Genomic DNA, 22,196 nt, shown 5'->3' with positions numbered 1-22,196 from the left:
TCTTTTTGACTGACATGAAATTGCAGAGTTACTGTAAAGATTTTCACGCTGCTTAAAACTACATGGAAACCAACGCAGTGCAGATAAATTCCTGCAAAGAATTCTGGGAGACTTTCAGCTCATAGCAGGGTTTGCATAACCTTGTCAGGTTCAGCTTCCATGTCAGAGTCTGTGGTGTGTGCGTGAGAGAGCGCATGTGGCCATGACTTGGGTTTTTAGTTTAAATCTGCCTGTGGTGATCGGTCTCAGCTGACCCGCGGTGCGCAGTCATTCACACAGGTCTTCCAGGAAGCTCTGCTCTGGGTGGGAAACATTGAGTGATGGTTTTGGTCTTTCACACGCCATTCAGATGCCATATTTGGGTCCTAGTTTAATCAGTCAGGTGTCCTTTTCTGTCACTGCTGTAGTGGGCTGATATGGTTTCCCACATTCTCTTCTCGGATGTGAACTCACCCTCGCCACTAAACCACGGACAGCCTGAATCATTATGGTCCTTTGCATAGTAGAGGTAAGTATGAAATGACTGGGCTTGCATTGCTGAAATGATGATCAGCCTCCTATCAAACTGTCAACCTGACTTGAGGGATGTGAGTCATTAAAATGATGCATCAAATCCCAGACAAGCACGAAGAAATGCCCCTTACATCACAACCTTTCTCTGGCACCATCTCGCCTCATTGACATTCACAAGAATCCCCTCAGGCATGGTGCACGTCAGCAGACGACAGATAACAGCTGTGTCCCTCTGTGAGCCATGAGGCCTAATTGCAGCTGATTGTGTTCTCCGGCCTCCTGGCAGCTGTGGATAGTGACAAGAACAGGCTCTTATCTCCCACCACAGGCTGGCATTCAGCTATTCAACAGGCCAGTTCCTCTCTACTCCCAGTGCTTCATTTGTCTAATACTGAGGAGGGAAATGATTGATGCAGATTAACATGTGCACTATTTATAAATGGGATCTACTTATAAATTGAATAAGAACTGAAAAGAAAAGTTTAACGGTTAGCGGAAATACGTTGATTTGTTTCCTGAAGAGTAAGATGAGAAGATCGACATCACTCTCATGTGCGTGTGTAAGATTGTGCTTAGCATCAAGGCTGCTATCAGGAGGGAAATAAAGCAAGCTAATGTCTAATGGTAACAAAGTCTATCAGCAACTCATGAAACTGCTTCATGAATGCACAAGAGACCAGAGGATGGAGAACAGAGACTGATGGACAATGACAGACGTAACTGGAGTTCCCAACCTTTTCCAACTCATGATCAACTTGAAAATCTCAAAAATGTAGGCGGCCCACATCCGACCCCGTAATAATGCGAAGACCAAATAATGCGTTCGCAGAGCACTTTTTTATTTCATTGATAACAGTCAAACATTCAGGATGAAAGTGAAAGCAGAAGAAGCTCACTTTTTTCTTTTTCTTTTTGATGGGGGAGATAACTTGTGTATTCACCGTCTTTATCTTTACTCTTTCCTTTGAATTCTTCCTGTTGTAACCAGCTTTCCATTTTGATGCTCCATTTTTTTGCCATGGATGTAATAATCTAGTGCGCAAATATACAATGTGGTCAGCATCATTGGCATCCCACCATTGGCTTATCACAGAGTTTTTCAACATAATTTTTTAATGTTTTTAAAGATCATTTCATTTTAAAACGTGAAAACCTTTTATGGATTTTAATTTTTTTTCATGATTTCATCTTGTCACCAACATTGTCCAAACTTCGCGGACCACCAGCGCGCCCCGGCCCCTGGGTTGGGAACCACTGGATTGAGCTAATTTCCCAAATTGTTGAACTATTCCTGATAATAAAATAAAAAGCATTTCAGTCTGTATGGTATTTGCATTTTATAAAACAGACTTCTACTCCTCTTTTTGACAGAATGATGAGCTTCCTCTGCTAACGATGCATTTTTATTCAGTTGAATAAGATTTATTAATAAATGAATAGACTTAGTTAGAAATATGTCTACTGACCTTCAAAAAAAAAAAGGGGGGGAAAAGAAACTAGAACACAGACACACGTTAGCCATCAATAATGCAAGGGTTGGCATTTGGTTTGTTTTGCAGCTCTGCCATCAGTGAAGCATCACTGCTCTTACTGCAGCTGAGGAAGTGGTGGTGTTTGATTCAGGAGAAGGGGCTGGTTACTGAGGAAAAAACCCAGAGACAGACAGGAGAGGAAGATGACGACATATTGGTAGTGTGAGAAAAGCTGTGGCGACAGAGCTTAAAATATTGCTCAAACGAAACTGTGTCTTTGTTTCAGGTGTCACCAGATCCTGTGCTGCTCTGTCTGACTAACCTCCTGCGTCATCAGGTAGCAGATTTGTAACTCCTCACTTGCCTTTAGAGAGAAATATATTAGAAGAGGACATTTACGGGGCTACTGGGGTAGAGTGAGGTTTCATCATCCAAGTGGAAACACTACCACTAGATGTATATCTGCTCAGGAGGTCTACATCCTGCTCTGACGCAGCTGGAGACTCAGAGGACATCACAATCAGAAGAGGGGATCTTGCTGTAGCAGCACGTAGAGTAATGTTTTCTATCTTTCACTCTTTCAGCGCCAGAAGACCAGAAGAGGAGGTCTGAAGCTGGGTCCAGTAAGGGGGAGGGTTCAGGGAGGAGAGAAGGAGGAGACAGGAACAAAAAGGAGACAGTGAAGCAGAGAGAACAGACAGAGAGAAGAAAGGCAGTGAGAGCAACACACGATCAGAGACAAAAGATGGATTTAAATTTACTTCAAGCTCTGGAGAGAGAAAGAGTGCTGGAGGTTCTTCGGAGAGACAAGCAGCTGCGTATCATCGAGGAGGACAGGATCAGGTGAGTCATTTTACATCACTTTCATATGTGCTGTGACAAATTTACTTCTGGGAATCCCTCTCAATGATGCTGAGAGGAGGCTGAACTACCTGCCCTCAGTGATCCTAACAAAGCAGCAGACAATGTAAACTAGAGGTGGTCATATTGCCAGAAAAATATGCTTTTTCCTGTAACCGAAACCTATGTTAGTTTGGTGTCTAATATTTTTAGCTGTGTGAAGAACATTTAAATAAGTCTGCTGACTTGCAAAAGTTAAAAAACTAAACTAGTTTAGTTGCTTCTGTGGGCTGCAGTATATTCTATTTGTGGTACAGCCTAAGTATAGTTTGAGCTTCACACGCCAGTAGTGACGGAGGAGAAGTTTTTCTTTGTAAGACTAAAGGTGCCCCTTGTCTCTTCTCAGGAGGATGAAGTTCGAGCTCCAGGAGCTTCGAAGGAGAGGTGCCAAGAGTTACTCCCGGCAGTACGGCGAGCGGACCTGCGCCCGCTGCCAGAGGCCTCTGGGAAAGTTCTGGAACTCGGGCGCAGTCTGCCGCGGCTGCAGCCACCGGATCTGCAGCAGGTGCCGAGTAGGTGTGGGAACAGCTGACTGGAAGTGCACGGTCTGCCACGCCTACAGGTACAGGAAAGATGCTAAACCACCTGCTTAATGCAAAGACAGCTGAAGGGTTTGAGTCAGTGGTGCTCCGGTCAAAGCACAAAATGACTGTAGAGTGTATGTGTCTGAGGAGCGAGAGATGTGGGCGACAGTTACTACCAACAACTTCCTGTACTGTAACTGTTGCTTCTCACTCTTGAAGATCGGTTTCTGGATTTCTTTCTCTTTGAAAATTTGAATGAGATCATTTCTGTCAACTCTTGATTTGCCCCTTTAAATTTTACATTTTTACTTTAAAAAAAACTTTTTTAAAGCTGCTTTGCATGAATTTTTTTTTTTCTATCATAACAAAATATTAAATGACAAATTTAAAACAATGTGAAAGGGCAGGAATCTGCAGCGCCACTGTTTTGGTTCACGTTCACCCAGAGCTGCAACAATTGATCAAGCTGATCTGGAAAAAAAAATCTTTGGCTCCAGCTTTAAAATTTGAGGACTTGACTTTGGCTTTGGGAAACTGTGATCTGCACATATTATGTTGTATGCATGCGTATGTTTCTAGTGAAAAAGCTCTCAAAACCCCCTGTGTCTGCTCAGCGCCAAGCAGCAAACAGACACAGTTAGTGACGAGTGGAGCGTCTGGCATTTCTTTCAGGAGTTGGTGGAGACCAAAAACAGAGTTAAACTTACATTCATCATCAAAAGTCCAGAAACATGACTCCAAATGAAAACTAATGTCTTTCTGTAACTGCTGGATGTGGAAATATACAGCTGTTTCCTTACAAATTCATCATGTCAACACAAAAAAGGTGATGACATGTCAATGTTGTGTTTACAACATGCACACGATTTGCCAAAAATCAGTTAGTGCAGGTTTCATATACATAATACACGAGTTACCCCTCTCAAATAAGACTTAAGATATCTTTAATAGGAAATAAAACTTAAGTCAAAATGGGTTCTCAAGAAGAGATTATGTGGACGAAGATGTGGTCAGGTCATGATCAGTGCTCGCTATCTATTTTAGTGCTACAGTTTGTGGTCTGTGGCAATCGACAAGGTTAACAGTTACTACCAGCGACACTTTAAGCCTCTGGATTTACTCTGACTTAACTACTCTCTGAAGTGTGAGAAAGATCATTTCTGTCAACTGTCAACTGAAGAAGGATATGCATTGTGACGATGTGATTATCTAGTCATTCCTGTCTGCTCAGCACAGTGTCTCTCCTCTTCACAGGGAGGTGAAGATCAGGTCTGGGGAGTGGTTCTTAGAGGAGAAGGCAAGGAAATTTCCGGTCACCACAGGTGTGTTTACAACATGTGCACTGCATGTATTCACAATTGACTTGTTTTGTTTATATTGACTGTTATTTATTATTAATATTCCCTTGATATTATCCAGTTATAAAAAAAACATTGAATAATAAAATATGGATGATCCAAGTTATGTTTGTTTAAGTTACTGAATTATTCACTGTGACCATTTTACTCTGTGGTAAAGTATCAGACACACAGTGGCAATATTTAATCATATGTGTGGAGGTCTGTGACCAATAAGGATATTTAAATGTTTTTACATTTAAATATTTGGCCACATAATATTTATATACACCCACACACACACACACACACACACAAAGATATCTGCTCTTGTCGTCAACTTACCCATGGTGATATCAATCATCCTGACACACTGGACTCCACCCTGCTCATGTGGCTTTCACACATGTACTTCCATGTGTCATTCATTTGATTTCTCTTCTTTACAGACAAATATGAAACAGTTGGGGAGAAGCTATTAAAGACCTGCAATGTGCTGAGGTATGATGCATCTTTACGTGTTGATATCAAGTGTGTGGAGCTGATCTGATTCATTAAATTCAATACTTGAAGATGAACCATAAAGTAAAATGTTTTTGTCCTTATATTTTCACAGTCACATATCAGTTGTGCCACCGACTCCTCCGCCCCATTTGGATCATCAGTTTCTGAGCAGATCTGGGGTAAAGTGCCGACATAATTCCAGCATTATTTTATGGTAAAAGTGTAAAAATGTATAGAAGTGAGTTTAAATGATTTTGTGTTTTGTTCTGCAGGATTTGAAAAACACGAAACCTTTTACCAAATCAATGGAGGATCTAATGGTTTCATTCACGAGTCACATCAAAAGTAAGTTGTCAGGAAACAGTCAGTAGTGGTCAACATTTAAGAGGAATTATTTTCTAAGTAGTGCAACATTTAACACGACAAGCAGTGTGAACATGTGTGAGTAATATCACTTCCTCTGGATTATATCATTATCACAATCTGATCTCTCTCAATGAGCTGAATACATGCAAAGTAGTGACCACAAAGGAAACTTGCCTGAAAATAACATGAGGCAATAAATAAATAAATAAAAACCCTCTTATCTCATAAAAAACCCTAAAAAACCCCTTTAACGTCTTACCTCATAAAAGTGCTAGCATCAGCAGAAGTTGTTTTTGATAATGCAATGACATGCATGACTTGGGGGTTTTTTTTTTCTCTTCTGAGATTTCTGTGACTCTTTTCTCCACACAGAGATTTCAACTTCTCAAAACGATGTGCGAGGAGACCTGCTGAAAGTTGACAACGGCCGCAAAAGGTCGCACTTCATCTACAGCACCCAAAAGAGCCTGTCTGACACCGACATCAGCAAAGCATCCCATGTAAGTCAGCTACGGTGCCGTAAGAACACAGGGTCTCCCCCCCCTCACCATCTCAAGTGAAGGAAGATTAATTTCAGCCTCATGTACAAAACAGGAAATAAAACTTATATAAGTCCAGCCATTAGCAACAGACACACAGAGGCTGCTTCTTTGTCCCTGCACACTTGTTTAAACCGGGTTTATGTGGACTTTTCTACACGAGGGCCATTAAAGTAATCTAAGACTTTTTAGTGATCCCTGCTGGTGGTTAGAAGGAATGACAACTTAAAGTCTCAAAGTCTGTGATTTTTTTTTTTTTTTGCACCACAAATTACAGCTCCTGGCAAAGTGATAACATAGTTCGTATTGTTTATCAGCCTGAATCCCCTGTGATAGCTTCCATGGTTGTGGTGTGTTAAAGTACAGTAAAGAAAACGATGCCTCTTCTTTTTGCAGCTCTTCAAAGTCCCAAGTCTTCCAAACCTGTTCAAGAAAAACAAAGACAGCGACCAGGAAGGCTCCTCCACCGGGGCAGAAGAAGAAACTTCCTTCAGTTCTGAGTATTCTGGAGGAAAGAGAGTGAGTACAAGCTGACGATGAGAGAGAGAGAAAAAAATCCCCAAGCAACATCCTGTGGTTGAAATGTCAGATTGTGATCATTTCAGCGTCCTAGCTCGTATATAAACTCCCTTTCTTCTGTACGTTCTTTACTACTTTAACTGAATTGAAGTCTGTCATTTTTGTGTCTTTCTTTCTGTTTAAACATAAAATATTAAGCTGCAGCCTGTATTTTGCTCCCTCAGGGCAGTAACAGCAGCATCAGCACAGAGTACGGCTTCTTTGACATCGTCAACATAGCCGGAGAGCTGGAGCTGGCTCTGGCCTACAACACCAGAACCTCCTGTCTGGAGATCACGGTCGGCGGCTGCAGAAATCTCGCTTATGGAGACGCCAAGAAGAGGAAGTGTCACCCGTAAGGATAATAAATACAGCAAGGGGGAATCACATACAGTATGACGTCATTTTAATGTGTGATACTTTATCTAAACCTCCGCATCCTGTATGTGTTATCTCTCTGTGTGTAGATATGTCAAACTCTATGTGCTGCCGGAAAAGAGCGGCAAAATGAAGACGGCCGTGAAGAGAAACACGACTGATCCGGTTTATAATGAGCTTTTGAAGGTAAAAAGACACAGATGCATTTACTCAGCTATTCTGATAGTTTGGTGTTGTATCATATTTGACTTGGCCAAATTATATATATTTCTCTGTCAATATTTTTTTTTTTACAGTATCAAATAGAGCGGCACCTGCTGTTTGGAAAGAGACTGCAGGCCTCTGTGTGGCATTCAGGGACCCTGAGAAGGAAGGTGTTTCTCGGTGAGATCCTAATTCCACTGGATGGCTGGAGATTTGAGAGTGAAGCCTCCCAGTGCTTTAACTGGTACCCACTGTGTCCAAAGGTAAAACCAGAGTATTACACTGTCTTATTATACAGATGAAGAGAAAAGTTAAAAGTTCTTACATTATACCATGTAATAAATATTGATACGAATGGGCCTAACCGTAGGATCAGATTATATTTTAGCCATGCTAGCAGCATGGCTCTACAGATGGCAGTGTTCATCTGTTGGTCCAGTCCACATTAAGATATCTCTACAGCTTCTGGATGGATTGCCATGAACATCTGTACAGGAGTTTGTTCCCCAGATGACGTGTCATTATGACCTCTGACCTTTCCTCCAGCGCTATCATCAAGTCAAGATTAAGAAAATAATAACGCTGGATGTTTTTCTTTAAATTTTCTTTCAATCCCTAATAATTTTAGCAGTTTTAGAAATATATTAGATTATTTCATGATTATATATTTTGTCTATAATGAATTATTCACATTCATTATTCAAAGGGTTTCATGGTGTAATGTATTAATCATTAAATGTGAACATTAAAAACATTAATATGGAAGTTGTCTTATCATTTTTCCTCTTTCTTCAATTTGTGTGTCACGCAGGCTGAGAGTCCAGACGGAGGCGCTATGGAGCAGGACAGAGGAGAACTGCCGGTCAAGCGCAGCTCCATCAGCCAGGGTGAGCGCCCGCGGCTCAGCTCCCTTAAATGTCTACAAGAAAAAGAGATGCATCTGACTGTTTGCCAGATTAGATAAACCTATTGTACTGTTATTTAATTCAATTAAGAACTTAAGAACTTCTCTCCATTTCAACACGGTGAAAATGTTGCTGATCATCTCCAGGTTTTCACCAAATCTTGCAAATGGAGAACTGTGCAGTTGTTGATAAGCACAAAAACATCACATAATGTCAGCTTTTAGAGAGAAACCGCGACAGCCTTGTGTTTAGCTTACTTTTTTGTTGTTGTTGTTGTTGTTGTTATTTATTTATCTATTTATTTATTTTGACCCTTACTTTCTCAAATCATGCGAAGCATTAAATCTTTAATCTGAAATAAAACATAAATATCACAAAAAACTACTTTTTAATGTGTTTTTCAGAGAGGGTTTGGATCCCCTGATGCCGTGTCTTGTGGCCCATTATATCTGATATTAGGCTTTACAAATGAACTTGATTAAACTTCAGTTGCAAAGTTTCCACCCTCCACCAATGTCATATTACATATGAAAAACAATAAGAATTCACTCAAGAAGAATTCCACAGCTGATATTTTTTGTCTTATAAACAAGAAGTATAGTGTAGTTTCTAGTGTTCAATAGTTGCATTAAGAGAGACTCCTAAACACACCAATATAGGAGATTATAACGTATATTCTGGTGTGGCTATCATGTGGTTCAATGTGCTACAGATGTTCTGCATGTGATAACCAACAATTCGAGAGTTGCTGTTCAACTCCTCAACGCTTTTCAAAAAACATAAAATGAGCTTTACAGATAAAAAGTCAATAAATAAACATCCATAGTATAAACGATGCTTTTACACGACATGACTTGAAAACAGTGTTTAAAAGGAATAAAACTCGCGCCGTGTTTCTGCAGCATCAACTCTTGGTTCTTTAACTACAGCACTAGAGGTCAGGAGAACGTCTCTTTTGGACACTTGCATGACAGCCAGAGGTGAACACTGGGCTACATGGCAATGATCGACTAACTGTCCTTATCAAAGGTGCCAAACACCTTCCCATTAATGCAAACACTAGTCAGAGCACCTGCGTCAGAGTGTAAATACACCTCATTGTGGCCTTGTGTGTCTCTTTGTCTGTGCATTTCAGTGTCGGCAGAGGTGTGTTATGTGTGTTCTGGTGTGTGCTTGAGAATGCATTAAAGAGTGGAAGTGTTTAGAAGGCTTGAGGGTGTGTTTATATAGCTATTTGTGTGTGTGTGTGTGTTGTTTAGGTGTCTGACTCTGGGAGTAGGCAGAGAGCCTGTCCAGACGACGCCCATTTCTGAGGGTGAGACCAGGCGTCTCGCCAGCTGCTGTTTGACAGAGTCTCTAGGATGTCTCTCTGAACCTGGAGCCTTGGGGACAAAGCCCCTCCTGCCTCTGTGAGGGACACCTGGGAGGGGCTCTAATAGACCCCGGTAACATCCAAGATTTCCTTCCTCTCTAATTCTCTGGTAACTCAGCTCTTTCACATTCATAAGCAGTAAATAAACAATTAATTAATGTTTTATATCACACTATAACTTATGTGTAAACAGGTATAATTTTAGGTGATTAGCAATGTATTAGTCAACAATTACAGCTGCAACTGTGAAGCACTTGTAGTAGTTTATGAATGATTTGTATTTTTTAGGAACATGAATTGTTATGTATCTATTTATTTTATTTGTAAATTTTACTCATATTTATCAATAAAGTATTTATTTATAAAAAATTCTATCCAATAATAAGTGGACCTGGAGTTTTTGTTTAACTTATATAAATTGATTTTTTTTTTTTTTTTTTTGCCACTTGCAGGAATAGCTGTAACACTGACATGTCATCACATTATAAAATCAACACAACAAATGTGATAGCAAACAGTTTTTTTATTTACAACCAGCAGTAATGGAGCAGCATTCATTCATATAGAGTTGTGTACTTCAAGCAACACCTTTCACAATACATGTACATCCTTGGTCATGAACCTTCAAGCTCCACAGATTTAACCCTACCTGTGAATGATTATTTTAGGTGTATAAGCTGTTATAGATCAAATGTTTTATAAAACAGTGTAAGATTGTGTATAACCATATATTATTAAAGGAATAGTTTGACATTGTGGGTAGTACACCTATTTATTTGATCTCTTCTTCATGCTAAGCTTAGCTAACCAGCTGCAGGCTGTACAGCAGAGGTCAGCAAGTTGTTGTCATTGGGGAGCCAAAGTTTTATGGGCCCAATATAAACACAGGCCTATATGTATATATTATTTTTCTTTTTGTTAATTTATTTCTTTTATTTCATGTTAGAATAAATCAGAGGTCATCTAATTCTCTACAAGAAAGGGAATAAGCTTATTTCCCAGAATATTGAACTGTTCCTTTAAATATAATTACAGATATGTGAATCATTTATTAACTTTTCATACACCAGTTATGAGTGCTTCATAGCAGAAATTATAATTGCTAAGAAATATTTTAATAAACACTTAACTCCCGTTATCTTCTTTCAACTACATTTTTGTGTTGTGTTCGGTTTTAAACTCAGAATACAGACTATTTTGCTGCCTTCCAGGCATCTTTCAACTCCATTTCCTCTTTAATGTGATGTTCTATCAGAGGAGTCAAGGAGCTAAACATCCATGCAAATAAAATTATCGAGAAAGACACTTAGGTCATGTTTCTAATAAATGAAATTTGGAGCCACGCCCGCCTGTCACAGGAAGTGGTTGGAGTTATATCAGTGAATGAGCCATCCAGCGTTTCCTCCTGTACAATGAAGCCTTTCTTGTCTCCGTCCGAGCAGCGTGTGAAAGACATGCTCAGTCTATGGTTTCACAGCTCCATGAAGAAGAAGAAAAAAATGTTCCTGTGGAAGGAACAGTGATGTCACTGACCTGGAATTCTGTGTTAACCCGCTCTTCTCCACGGTCTCCATGGTAACCGGTGTTGCAAACGACTGACCCGACTGACAAGCGTCCGTCCGCGTGCCCGTTCTGACGAAAGTCATCGTCAGGAGAACGTGACGACACTGTACGTCTCTGCCCATTGACAGACTCCGCAAGTCAACTTTAATCGTCTATTTTATTTTTTATTTATTATAATAACAGTCAGTTGGTCATGATTAATTCAGTGTATGTTACACATGGCACGTGAGAGTATTTTTTATAAACTGAGTCATGCAGTAACACAGGCTACGTTCATTTGTAAAGAAATTTGTTTTTAATTCATTTCTTTGTCAAACTGAATCACTTTAACATTCAGATTCCTCAGGTCCGGAACGTCCATCTTCTCAAATTCACCACATGGTCATAAGTATGTGGATACCCAGACTTGATATATGATTGGTGGGTACCACCTTCATCATAAGGCATTATTTACAGAGGCTTTAATAGCTGTTAATAATGGCTTTATTAACGTCATCTTTGTCATAATTGAGCAACTTTTTGGTTGCCAGGTTGGGGAAAATCCACCTACAGCATAGCACTTTGCTAGCGCTCAAATTCATTAGGGAGACTCCAAGACATCAGGTTTGCATTTATAAATCTTAGTAAGTCATCAACAAAGGGGACAGTGTTTCTCACTTTCTGTCATCTTGTATGCACTTGTACATTTTATTAAACCATTATTAAAGAATAATGGGTTTATCGATTTGTAATAATCCATTAGGAACAGTCAGTCAGTTACATGTAAATGGTAAATCAATAAAAGGTTCTACAACAACCATCATTTATCGATAGTTATAAATATCAATAAGCTATTTTATAAATTGATTTTCAGTATTAAAGCATTAATTAGAGCTTACAAGTCCTTAATAAATGCTGCCTTATCAGAAAGTTGTACTGAATGTTGAATAGCTCACTCAACAAGTCTGCAGCAGCTTTATGAGGCCTTTTTTTTTTTGGCATGTTTGCCCTTATGTGATGGACATCAGTGAAGAAGAAGACAGGAAACACTGGGTGGGAGAAGGAGTATGACATGCAAGAAAGGTCCACGGCCAGAATCGAATCATTGACATTGCGGTTTTATGGCTGTAACCATTTGGACACCAGAGCGCTCCACAATGTTAACATCTTTATGTAGCTATTGTTATCGCCTTTATTTAGCATGTTAGCATTCGCTAATTATTACTAAATACAATATACAGCAAGTCATAAATACTACACAAATGCTTTTCATATTGGAGAAGTTGAAATTTTCAGTTCATCCTGAGGGGAACGAGAACGTGTGACACTGAAGTTCATGTCGATCCATCCAATAGCTGTTGAGATATTAGGTTCAAGGCTGACATCACCATCCTTAGAGCCACGTCACCAGCATGGCGATGACATTGAATAAGAGCAAACATAGTTATTGCACACTAAGGCGCCTAACCCAAACCATAAAAACTAAATCAAAATCAAAGTGGACAGAGATGTCTACATAACTGGTTGTTGTGAACACATAAAATACACAATGATGTGTAATCATAGATTTTTTTTTATTGCCAATATGATGAACACCTCATTATAAAATCCTGTTCATATACAAAGGCCAGCAGAGCTGTGTGTTTCCATTACAGTGTAAGTAGATGCTACTCTAGTCCATGTCCAGAGAGAGGAGATTGAGATGTTGGTGTTTAACTGTCTGGGTCAGTCCTTTGTGACCAAGCTGCGAAATGAAAATGCTTTGTAACGTTCACCTCAACCCTCATATAACCTCAGTGGAGGTCTAACACTAAAAAAAAGAAAAGAAAAAAAAAAAAAGGTTTTTCAAAGTTACATCCATATTTTTTGTGACTATGCACCTTGGCTAAGAAGTAAAGACCAACTGTCTGGGACTGCACCCTGCAGAGGCTCAGCCAGAGAGAAAGGCCACTTGGGAGGATAAAAACGCACATAATGTGCTCATCTCTAACTCAACAGCAACATGACAACAGACAGAAATAAAATATATTAAACCTAAGTGTCCCAGTCAGTGCTCTGAAGATAAAGACATTCCTCAGCATGCTGTGAACTGCACGGCAAAAAAAAAAACAAAACAAAAACTAAAAAAACTAATCAAAAGTACCTAGATAGATAGCAATCTCCTTAACTGATTGAATGGCATGCAGCTGGATATTTCCTACAGTAAAAAATAATAATAATTTACAATTAAATCTCTTTAATTTAGTGATCTAAAGGAAAACATATGGAACATAAGACTGCTATTATTTTGGTCAATATATAAAACCTTTGAAACATATTAAATGTTTTCATTATCATTAGTAGATAGCAAAATAGCAAAAATATACAAACCAAGATGAAATACCCTTTTTTTTTTTTTTTTAAATGTCCCATATACAGTATAAATATCTAACTAGGCATGATTTAAACTACTGTATAGCAGTATTAAACATAAATGGAAGTGTTCAAATATAATGGAAAACAAAAACAAACATACATTTTTCTGCCTATACTGTTTTCCCCTTTCTGAGTGGTTGCCATGAACGACAAACTGTCCTTTTCTTCCTACACAACAAATGACAGACATCAAAAAGAAGCCAGGCTTTGATTACATATATTCTATGTGCACATCATGAAATAATAATAAAATTTGGCTAGCCCCACTACTTCATCAGACCTCTGGTTAAAAACAATAATGATTTGGTCTGAATTGATCAGATTACACAATCAAATACACAAATAAGATCTGAAACACTAAGAAGAGAGGGGGAGGGGGGTTTGGCACTAAGTTTTCTTCGAAGGATTCGCAAAGCCCTGCATCCTGCCAGACAAACCCATAACAGGGGTAAGTGATGCTTCTGCCGTGCTTATACTGCTCCAGTTAAGTCTGCAACTTGTGAGTGTGTGTGAGTCGTTTGAGTGTGTCAGGTGTGTGTCAATGTGTGTCAGCCAAGGAGCGAGATGTAGTGACCATTCAGAAAGGGTACATGGCCGAGGGCCGGGGGCTTCTTATAAGGCCTCGAACTCGTCGATCCTCTGCTTGGTGTTGCCCTGCCTGATCTGTCGCAGGGTTTTGTATTTGTCTCGGCCGGCCCGGACGTTCTCACAATGAAGAAGGTCGTTCTGGGTATTCTTGGATTCATCACGCGCCTGAGCCAGCTCTGAGGTCAAGGCCTGAGGGCAGAGGAGGAGGAGGAGGAGGAGGAGGAGGAGGAGGAGGAGGAGAAGCATGAGATGAGAGAACAAACAACACCAACAACAACACTGCTGCTTCTACAATTCCAGCATAAAAGCAGCCTTCAGCAGCGCCGCCATGGCACTGTGACGTCCCTCCGCTGTGTCTCATGGGCTTAAATCACTTCTCCCTACGCTACCTACCCTAGTTTACTTTAAAGTGAGGAGTGAATTGAGATTTTGGACACTTGTAAATCATTATCATTGTGCGTGATCATTAACTGCTGTCATTTTTACATCTTTAAAATGTGAGATTGTTTGCAGAAAGTAGAGTACATGCCGTGGTCACTGCTTTTTTCACTCCATCGTAGGAATTTTTGAGGGTGGATAAATTTCACAGTCAGAATTTAGACACTTAAATAAAATGGTGGAAAGTAAATACGGTGCTTTATATAGTAAATAGGGAACGATTTCAGCCACAGCCCTGCTCAAGCTTTTGCTGCTGCTTTAGTTGTGACGCTCACCACTGTTTGACTTAGAAGCAGTAACTTAAGTGTATGGGCTCAATGAGATTTTGAATTAAAATCTGTTGAAAGCTTTTTTTTTTTTTTTTTTCTCTCAGCCAACTGGCCTTTTTATTGTCGGAGAGTACGACCTCAAAGAGCTCAACAAATTCTGCACCATTTTTGGGAAGAAAGTAAAGTAAATATAGTACAACTTTTCATAGGGGCAGAGATTATTTACACCACTTATGAAAAGAATACAGGTATAAATTGCATAAATCCTAAGATTATGTCAAGGTAAGAATTAGTGGTCCACGGCAGGAAGTTCAGAAAACATCAAAGTTGAGGCAAGACAACCTGCCCTGTGATAATTAATGGTGAGAATGGATCAGAGCAGTTTTGAACTGTTCACAAACCACAGTCGTGTAGTGTGTTTGCTTATTCAGTTTGGTTTGTTTGAGCTGGTGTGAAAGCCGTCGATCAACCCCTGATGTGGACTAAAGAACTGGACCCAGACCGCCTCAGGTAGTTTCCAGTCTTAAATATCTCACAATGGTTCACAAGGTTCTCTGAAGGTCGTCGGACTGCACTGTGCTCACCTTCAGCTGTTTCTGGACGCGCTCGTTCTTCTCAGCCTCAGTCAGGCGGTCCTCCTCATTGCGGTGGTCATTGATGCCTTCGGTCTGCAGGTCGGCGCTGTGCGTGCTGGCGTTCTCCTCGCTGTCGCTGTTGTCGTCCAGGTGGTCGTACATGGGAGGAGGGGGAGGCGGTGGGGGCGCCGTCATCACCATGTGCAGCTCCTCTTTAGTCTTGACCAGATCGTCCTGGGCCTCCCGGGCCTGGTGAGAACAGCGGGATGAGTAACAGAGAGCCAGTCAGTTTAATCTTGTTTGTCTCTGAACTCTGGTACAAAATCTGAGTTGTGTTTGTTTTAAAGCCACAATCACAAGCGCTCACAACTCTTCAACAAAAACAAATGGACTCACAACTGCCTTGTTTTTTTGGACAGTTTGAGAGCGGAGAAAGAATCTAAACTAACCTCATTCCTGTCCTGGTTATAATGTTCTGTGCTTATCTACTGTAAATGACATTTGTGATTTCCCCACCGGACAGAAAAGACTCTCAGTATACTGCACACTGCAGGTTACCCTCAGTTAAAGCTCTCACCCTGAGCTGCCATGTGTCGGCCTCCTCCTCCTTGCGTCTCTTGGCCTCCTCCAGCAGGGTGATCTTGGCTGTGTGCTCTGCCAGCTCTGCGGCCTGATACAAAACAACAGAAGACAATTATTAAAGAGCTCAGATTTAATACACGCGAGTCGATAAAGATGCGAAGAATGTTTGATTTTTTTCTTTCTTTGCAGACCGATCCCTTTTGGTCTGTGTTGCTAATGTCACATTTATGGTGGATTTGCAGTGTCAAATGCTTCGTTCAGCAGGTGAGTCACATCTGAGTTGTGCAACACTGACGATATCATATTCTGCACTATTGTTTTCATCGACTTATATGTAAACACTGACAACTACTAGAAACTTGATCCTGATCTGATATGAGCTTTTATGACAGAGAATGACAAGCACCTGGAAAACTTGGCCAAGTAGAGTCAAAGTTAGTTAAATTGTTTATATTGCATTTTAGTTATTCTAATTTGAATTAATATTTGAATAGTGTCCAATGTGCAAGAGGGTATGACTTTGAAAATTAAATGTCAAACAGCTTTTCCATTTTCATTTTGATATGGTCACAGAACGCCTGTACGAGTAAGTGAAAATGAAAATTGGATTATTGCATTTTCATTTTTACTCAAATGAGACATGCATATGTGGAAATGTTCATTTTCAAGTTTACGTTATCATTTGATTATGGTCCCTCACAGGCTTCCGTACAACGTATCTGTTTCCACAAATGAATATGAGGAGCTGCAATTTGGGCTCCTAGTGTTGCCATGATGGACACACAGATATTTCAATTATTGTAACCACTTGTTGACATACATATATATAAAAACTCAAAATAAGCACAATTTAAATCAAATGTTAAAATGCATGACACATTTGTGTTATTTTAATTTTTATATACATTTCTGTCATTCAAGATTGTGACTTAAAGTGATTTTTAAAATCTAAAAAGCTGAACTGAGCTAAACAATCACTGTAGTTTCCAATGGTGATTGAACCTATTCAAATTGTGGCACTTTAATCTGGTGGTTTAAATGATTTAAAATTTGATAGTACAGTGATTTTAGCTTTAAAAAGCTTTCTGGGTTTTATTCCCATCAGAAGAAAAGCACAATAATGTGAATATGAGACGAGAGGCTTCCAATGAAACGTAACCCGACTGTGAGCAGCCGCTGTGGGTGTTGTGGTTCAGCCCTCCTGACCACCACAACAATGTGAACAGCCTTTCTTTCACCAGACTGAACTAACCAGAGGCTCAGTATTAAACAGTGCACCTGCTGTAGTTGTTCAGTGTGTGTGTGTGTGAGAGAGAGAGAGTTGTAAAGACACTGAATGTGAAAGGTCTTCAGCTGGTCACTCAGTGAAAACACAAGGACATTGTTAATGAGTTACCGTTTGTGCTTTCAAACATGTTGGTGACACAACTCCCTCACGTCTTTTCCCATCACAGTCAGTGGAAGTTAATCCATTGCACAAGCTTCTTAGTAAGGTTTAAGAATAAAGGTTGTAGCAGCAAGTGTTCTGTCCGATAAGAATGGTGCGACAGTCAGTGTCTGAGTGTGTCATGGGAACCACAGCCTTTCAGTCAGGACTGTTAAAGTGAAAACACACACTCCTGTGGGTGGTCCACAGCCGAGCAGCTCGGGGTGAGGGGGCGGTTAGTCTGAAGTAACGGGGTGTGGTCCAGCTGGACGCTACAAAGTGGTTTTGTCTGGAGCTGCAGTAGCCAGGCACTGCTGAATACACCACCCTGCAATGTGCCTGGTACAGACCTGACAAATTAAGAGCTACATGTGACGGGAGAAACCTGGAGAGAAAGACGGTTTTCATTTATCTTATCTTATCTTGACATTTAGTTGATGAATCTGCAAGATTTTTCTTCTCATGTCCACCTTTCTATTTCAGTTGTGCGACTGCTGGAGATTCTTTAGTGTTGTTTAAGTTTAAATTATTGAGGAAAGTCACGGCAAAAAAATTTGGATGCCTGGTTTTAAGTCATTAAAATACTGACCAGCTGCTCCTGACTCTTCTTCTGGTCCTCAGCATGGCGGGCGAGCTCCTCTTTAGCCAGCAGGGCAGCCTGACGCTCTGCCTCCAGACGAGCCGCCTCGTCCTCGGCTCTCCTCCGCTCCTGGTCCAGCATCATGGCTCTCTGCAGCTGGTCCTGCAGATCTAAAATACACAAGACACATGAGACGGCTGCTGAGCTGCTGCACACAGAAAAACCTGAAACTACTTCATTTGTTTGATTAGAAGGGATGCAACTTATGTTCATTTATGATTGATGTAATAATTATCTTGATTAATCAATTAATTATTTAGTCTATGAAATGTCAGAAAATAGTGAAAAATATACTGATTAATAAATGGCCACAGCAGCATTTATACCAATGAGTGTTGTGCTTCCAGTGAAAACAGAGATACTGTAGTGAATCAGCAGATGATAGTTTGATTAGATAAAGTTTCAGGAAAGTACAACACACCCTGGCCATGAAACTCTTTTCCCTGACTACCATCTGTTATTTCTATCATTCAAGCTGTCAAACCATAATCAGCTGGTATTTAAAGCATTTTAAAGACAAACACTATAAATCATTTTTGCACTCTTTTATGAGCATAGTAGTAAAGCAAAAGCTATTAAAAGGCTTTAATAGCCTGAAAACTTCTCTGTGTAATTTTGTCAACAGTAAGTGACCTACTTCCTGAAGATGATCAGTTAAAAAAACACATCAGTGCATCTTTCTGCTTAAACGCCTGTATACAAGATTTCACCAGCAGGAACTGGTATAACTAGAAGTGAAGCGGGAAAGGCCTCAAACCCTTTTTCCTGTTTTAGACAAAAGAGAAACAGAATATGAAGAAAAATACTGATGACGAGGTTTCATTGCATTACAGCCGAAGTGAACCGACAGCTGTGATCATCCAGACTGTTTACAAAACAAGTAGCCTGCATCATTGCATATGTTCTAACTGTGCACACACACGAGCACACACGCACACACACACACACTTTTCCATTCTCAGGATGAAGTGATGGATGAGCCGCTGACAGTCCCTGAGGCCCCTGGGTGCAGCCCCCCCCTCCCCCACCTCACCTTTCTCTGCCTTCTTGGTCTTCTCCTCAAACTGGTAGAGCCTCATCATCAGATCCTGCTTCTCTCGCTCCATCTGCTCCTTCTCTTTCTCGATGGCCTCTCTCTTCTTCTTCTCATTCTCCAGCTGGGCCCTGCAGATAACACACAGCTGCCGGTGAGCCAACAAAGGGAGCTGACACAATTGATACATAGTGACCTGACAGACAACAGTCTGTGAGCCTGCTGCTCACATGTGCATGCACACACACGCACGCACACACACGCACGCACACACACGCACGCACACACACAGACACACACACACCTTGTACCACTGACTTTGCATCTATCACAGTCACATACAGTTTTACTAAACTTTTGGGAAAATGTCAATTATCTCACATGATTTGCAGGTGAGGCCGAGTGATTTCAAACTGCTTCACAAGCGTTTGGCAACACAGTTACCTGTGATTACCCTCCGTTTACAAGATCACGAGACCCCATAAAAGGTGGCATGACAACAGCTGATACAGCTGCAGCTGCAAGATATAAGTCCGGTCACCGGCAACAGGGAAACATTCTTACTCGAAAATGACTGCAACTATCGGTTCATCATTGATTAATCCGCCAATCATTTAAATGATTACTCAACTATTATTAAAAATGTTGTTGAATAATTTGGTGGATGTGGATTAATCCATCAATCGACTAACCATTTAGACCAAGGATGTGAGCTTGTTCAAAATGAAAATGCTACACGAAGAATACAATACATGATTCATTTAAATCCTTGCCTCTGATTTACTACAGATACAAATACACGGAGAGGCTTTCAATTTGTTGCTTATTTTTCATCTCTTTGCTTTGATATACTGTATGCACACTCTGCAATGGTGTGCGTCAAAGAATTGATATGAAAATACTTGCAAAGCATTAATGAAAAGTTTACAGCCAAACCTTTTTTCTTTTACATGCAGGCACTTTCAGTTGTTACCTTCTTGTCTTGTATTAAGTGCATTTTTTTTTACACATTATCACTATATTTATTACTTATTTTAGACTCAAAGTCTGTATTCCAGCTTTCTACATTGTCTGTCATTACTTTTGCTGCAGCAACAAGCTGATATCTCCCTGAGAGTTTCTTTTAAACCCTTTTGTCACTGTGTTTGGACACAGCCTGTTCCGCAGACACTGACCACTGAGAGCTACTGTGTGTGAACCCTAACTCTGTGTGCTGGGGCCTGGTGATCTAATGGCTCTCCCACTGGTATTTACTGTGTTGTCTGCTCGCCGTTACATCACCATGTTTGAACAGCTGTACGGGACAGACAGTAGGCGGACAGCTGTAGCTGAGACCAGGGTCAACAGCCATTCACTTTCAGTTCAGGCAGTTCAGGAAGTGCATTTCCCACACTTCAAAAAGGAATGCTGCATTATTACCCAATTAATGGTAGTTTCACTTGTTCACTTCACTAGTTTTCTGGCATTTTATTGACCAAATTATAATAATAATAAAAAGTTAAATTATATAAAATCACATTGCCGAGTCGTAGCCAAAAACCTCCACATGTTTAGGCTGAGAAAACAGCAAGTGGCTCAGATCATAATTTCAACGGTTTATATCCCTTGCATTCATAATTTTGTGATTGTAACTTTTTTTCTGAGCGAACTCTGCGTACCTCTCCATCTGTTTCTGCTGCTTCTCCTCTCGGGCCTGAGCCTTCATCTGCTGCACCTCGATCGTGTCGGGCTTGCGGCGGCGCATGTACAGCTCGTGGTTACCCATGCACAGCTGCAGGATGCGCTTGTTTATACGCAGTCTCGGAGCATAAAACACAAAGTCCTGACATTTGGAGAAGAAACAAACAGAAGGAGTGAGAAAGAGGGCGAGGAGTGAACTAAATAAACCTCCTGCTCCATGTCCATTGTGCTTTGCTGATAAAGGACAAAGACTCCAGGAGTGACTCTGAGCAGGTGCAGGGAAACTTTTAATACAGTACAGATAACTGCTAGAAACACTTCTACTCAGACTGATCCACTTAAAGCAGCCTGAGGGGCCCAGATATACCGCTCACCTCTATGTGTGTGTTTGGAGTCCATCACTAATAGCACTACCTGGAAACTAGCCCTGGCTAATGTGTATGCTAGATCAGACTGAGGATATGTCTAATGGTTCTTCTCTCCACCACAGGGAAACATGATACTGCCGGTAGAAGGGAAGCAGAGAGCTTAAACATAGACTCACACACTGCAACTTAATAGGCTCTAAAGAGCAGAATTCAACCTAAAGAGGAACAGTGACTCCTCAACCGGAAAGACTGTCATTGAAAAGGAAACGCTTAAAAGAAAAGGGGTGACGTTTTCAGATTTCGAAATGTCAGAGAAAGACAAATCTGACGCTTCAGAGTTGTTACTCACCGGAGATTTTTTGTCAATGGGCTTGATGATGAACTTCTTATCGTTGAAGGAAATGTTTCTGATCTCACTCCAGGGGAAGCCAATCTTCGGGGTCAATCTGAGGAAGTGACCACATGAACACGAGCATTATCCTGTGATACTGAACTGTGTAATGAGGAAAAACAGATTCATTCTGAGGAATGCACATGTGTCAGTAAAAGCACATTTTTCCCCACTTGAGAATTATTGTAAGAGTTGGACAATATCTTGCTCTTTCCAAAAAGAAAAAACAATCAGTCAACAGACTTCAGCTTAAACAAATTGCGGGTGCCAACATTTAAAAGAGTTCACACCCATTTCAGCATGTTTGCATTGGCTTCCTGTCTCGTTTGATATCGATTTTAAAATTTTATTACTAGTTTATAAAGCTTTAAATGGTTTAGCTCCACTCAGCCGACTGTCTCTCCCTCCACTGCCTCTAGATCATCAAATGACCAGGAGTTAAACTATTTCTAAGGATGTGTTTCTTCTTTGTCTTAAGAATCAACTTTTAATCGTGCTTTTAAATAATATCTGTTCTTGCTTTATATCTCTAGTTTTTATTTTTATTTAAAATGTTATCCTTATCATCCTACCCTGTTTTATTCTATTTAAATGTTATTTGCAGGCTTTTATTTTGAAGTTTTAAATGTTTTTAATACACTCGAAAAGCACTTCAAGCTACACTGTATACATGAAAG

At 40.3% G+C, this 22,196-nt stretch overlaps 2 protein-coding genes across 5 annotated transcripts in view; one reads left to right on the top strand and one right to left on the bottom strand.

The window, feature by feature from the left end:
• The first annotated feature begins 1,952 nt into the window (after nucleotides 1-1,952).
• Nucleotides 1,953-12,968, top strand: sytl3 (synaptotagmin-like 3). 3 transcript variants are annotated; one of them, XM_056404936.1, is made up of 13 exons: nucleotides 1,953-2,322; nucleotides 2,570-2,828; nucleotides 3,232-3,447; nucleotides 4,664-4,731; nucleotides 5,196-5,247; nucleotides 5,363-5,429; nucleotides 5,523-5,595; nucleotides 5,989-6,116; nucleotides 6,552-6,674; nucleotides 6,899-7,068; nucleotides 7,181-7,277; nucleotides 7,388-7,558; nucleotides 8,107-8,581. In XM_056404936.1, exons 2-13 carry the CDS (start codon nucleotides 2,731-2,733, stop codon nucleotides 8,257-8,259), a joined length of 1,416 nt encoding a protein of 471 aa, XP_056260911.1. In that variant the 5' UTR covers nucleotides 1,953-2,322; nucleotides 2,570-2,730; the 3' UTR covers nucleotides 8,260-8,581. The 3 variants fall into 3 exon arrangements, with proteins under 3 accessions (XP_056260911.1, XP_056260910.1, XP_056260912.1); XM_056404937.1 differs by adding an exon at nucleotides 9,460-12,968 and having other exon boundaries at nucleotides 1,954-2,828; nucleotides 8,107-8,182; XM_056404935.1 differs by having other exon boundaries at nucleotides 1,953-2,828.
• Nucleotides 12,670-22,196, bottom strand: part of ezrb (ezrin b) — a 30,306-nt gene continuing 20,779 nt past the window's right edge. For both annotated transcript variants that reach the window (XM_056404933.1, XM_056404934.1), the window contains 7 exons: nucleotides 21,478-21,574; nucleotides 20,739-20,902; nucleotides 19,081-19,211; nucleotides 17,997-18,157; nucleotides 15,977-16,069; nucleotides 15,409-15,648; nucleotides 12,670-14,306 (listed from right to left, as the gene is read on the bottom strand). In XM_056404933.1, the coding sequence (XP_056260908.1) occupies nucleotides 14,142-14,306; nucleotides 15,409-15,648; nucleotides 15,977-16,069; nucleotides 17,997-18,157; nucleotides 19,081-19,211; nucleotides 20,739-20,902; nucleotides 21,478-21,574 (1,051 nt within the window). In that variant the 3' untranslated portion in view covers nucleotides 12,670-14,141. The remainder of the gene's footprint in view (nucleotides 14,307-15,408; nucleotides 15,649-15,976; nucleotides 16,070-17,996; nucleotides 18,158-19,080; nucleotides 19,212-20,738; nucleotides 20,903-21,477; nucleotides 21,575-22,196) is intronic.

Source organism: Seriola aureovittata, chromosome 19 (genome assembly GCF_021018895.1).
Source record: "Seriola aureovittata isolate HTS-2021-v1 ecotype China chromosome 19, ASM2101889v1, whole genome shotgun sequence".
NCBI classification, from domain to species: domain Eukaryota; kingdom Metazoa; phylum Chordata; class Actinopteri; order Carangiformes; family Carangidae; genus Seriola; species Seriola aureovittata.
The sequence above is the reverse complement of the archived record's forward strand: the minus strand, read 5'-3'. Positions and strand labels throughout refer to the sequence as shown.

Coding starts and splice junctions, on each gene's coding strand:
- sytl3 (XM_056404936.1), top strand. CDS start 2,731: ATGGATTTAAATTTACTTCAAGCTCTGGAGAGAGAAAGAGTGCTGGAG. Junction 5,430..5,522: donor AGTTTCTGAGCAGATCTGGG/GTAAAGTGCCGA, acceptor TTTGTTCTGCAG/GATTTGAAAAACACGAAACC. Junction 7,069..7,180: donor AAGAAGAGGAAGTGTCACCC/GTAAGGATAATA, acceptor CTCTGTGTGTAG/ATATGTCAAACTCTATGTGC.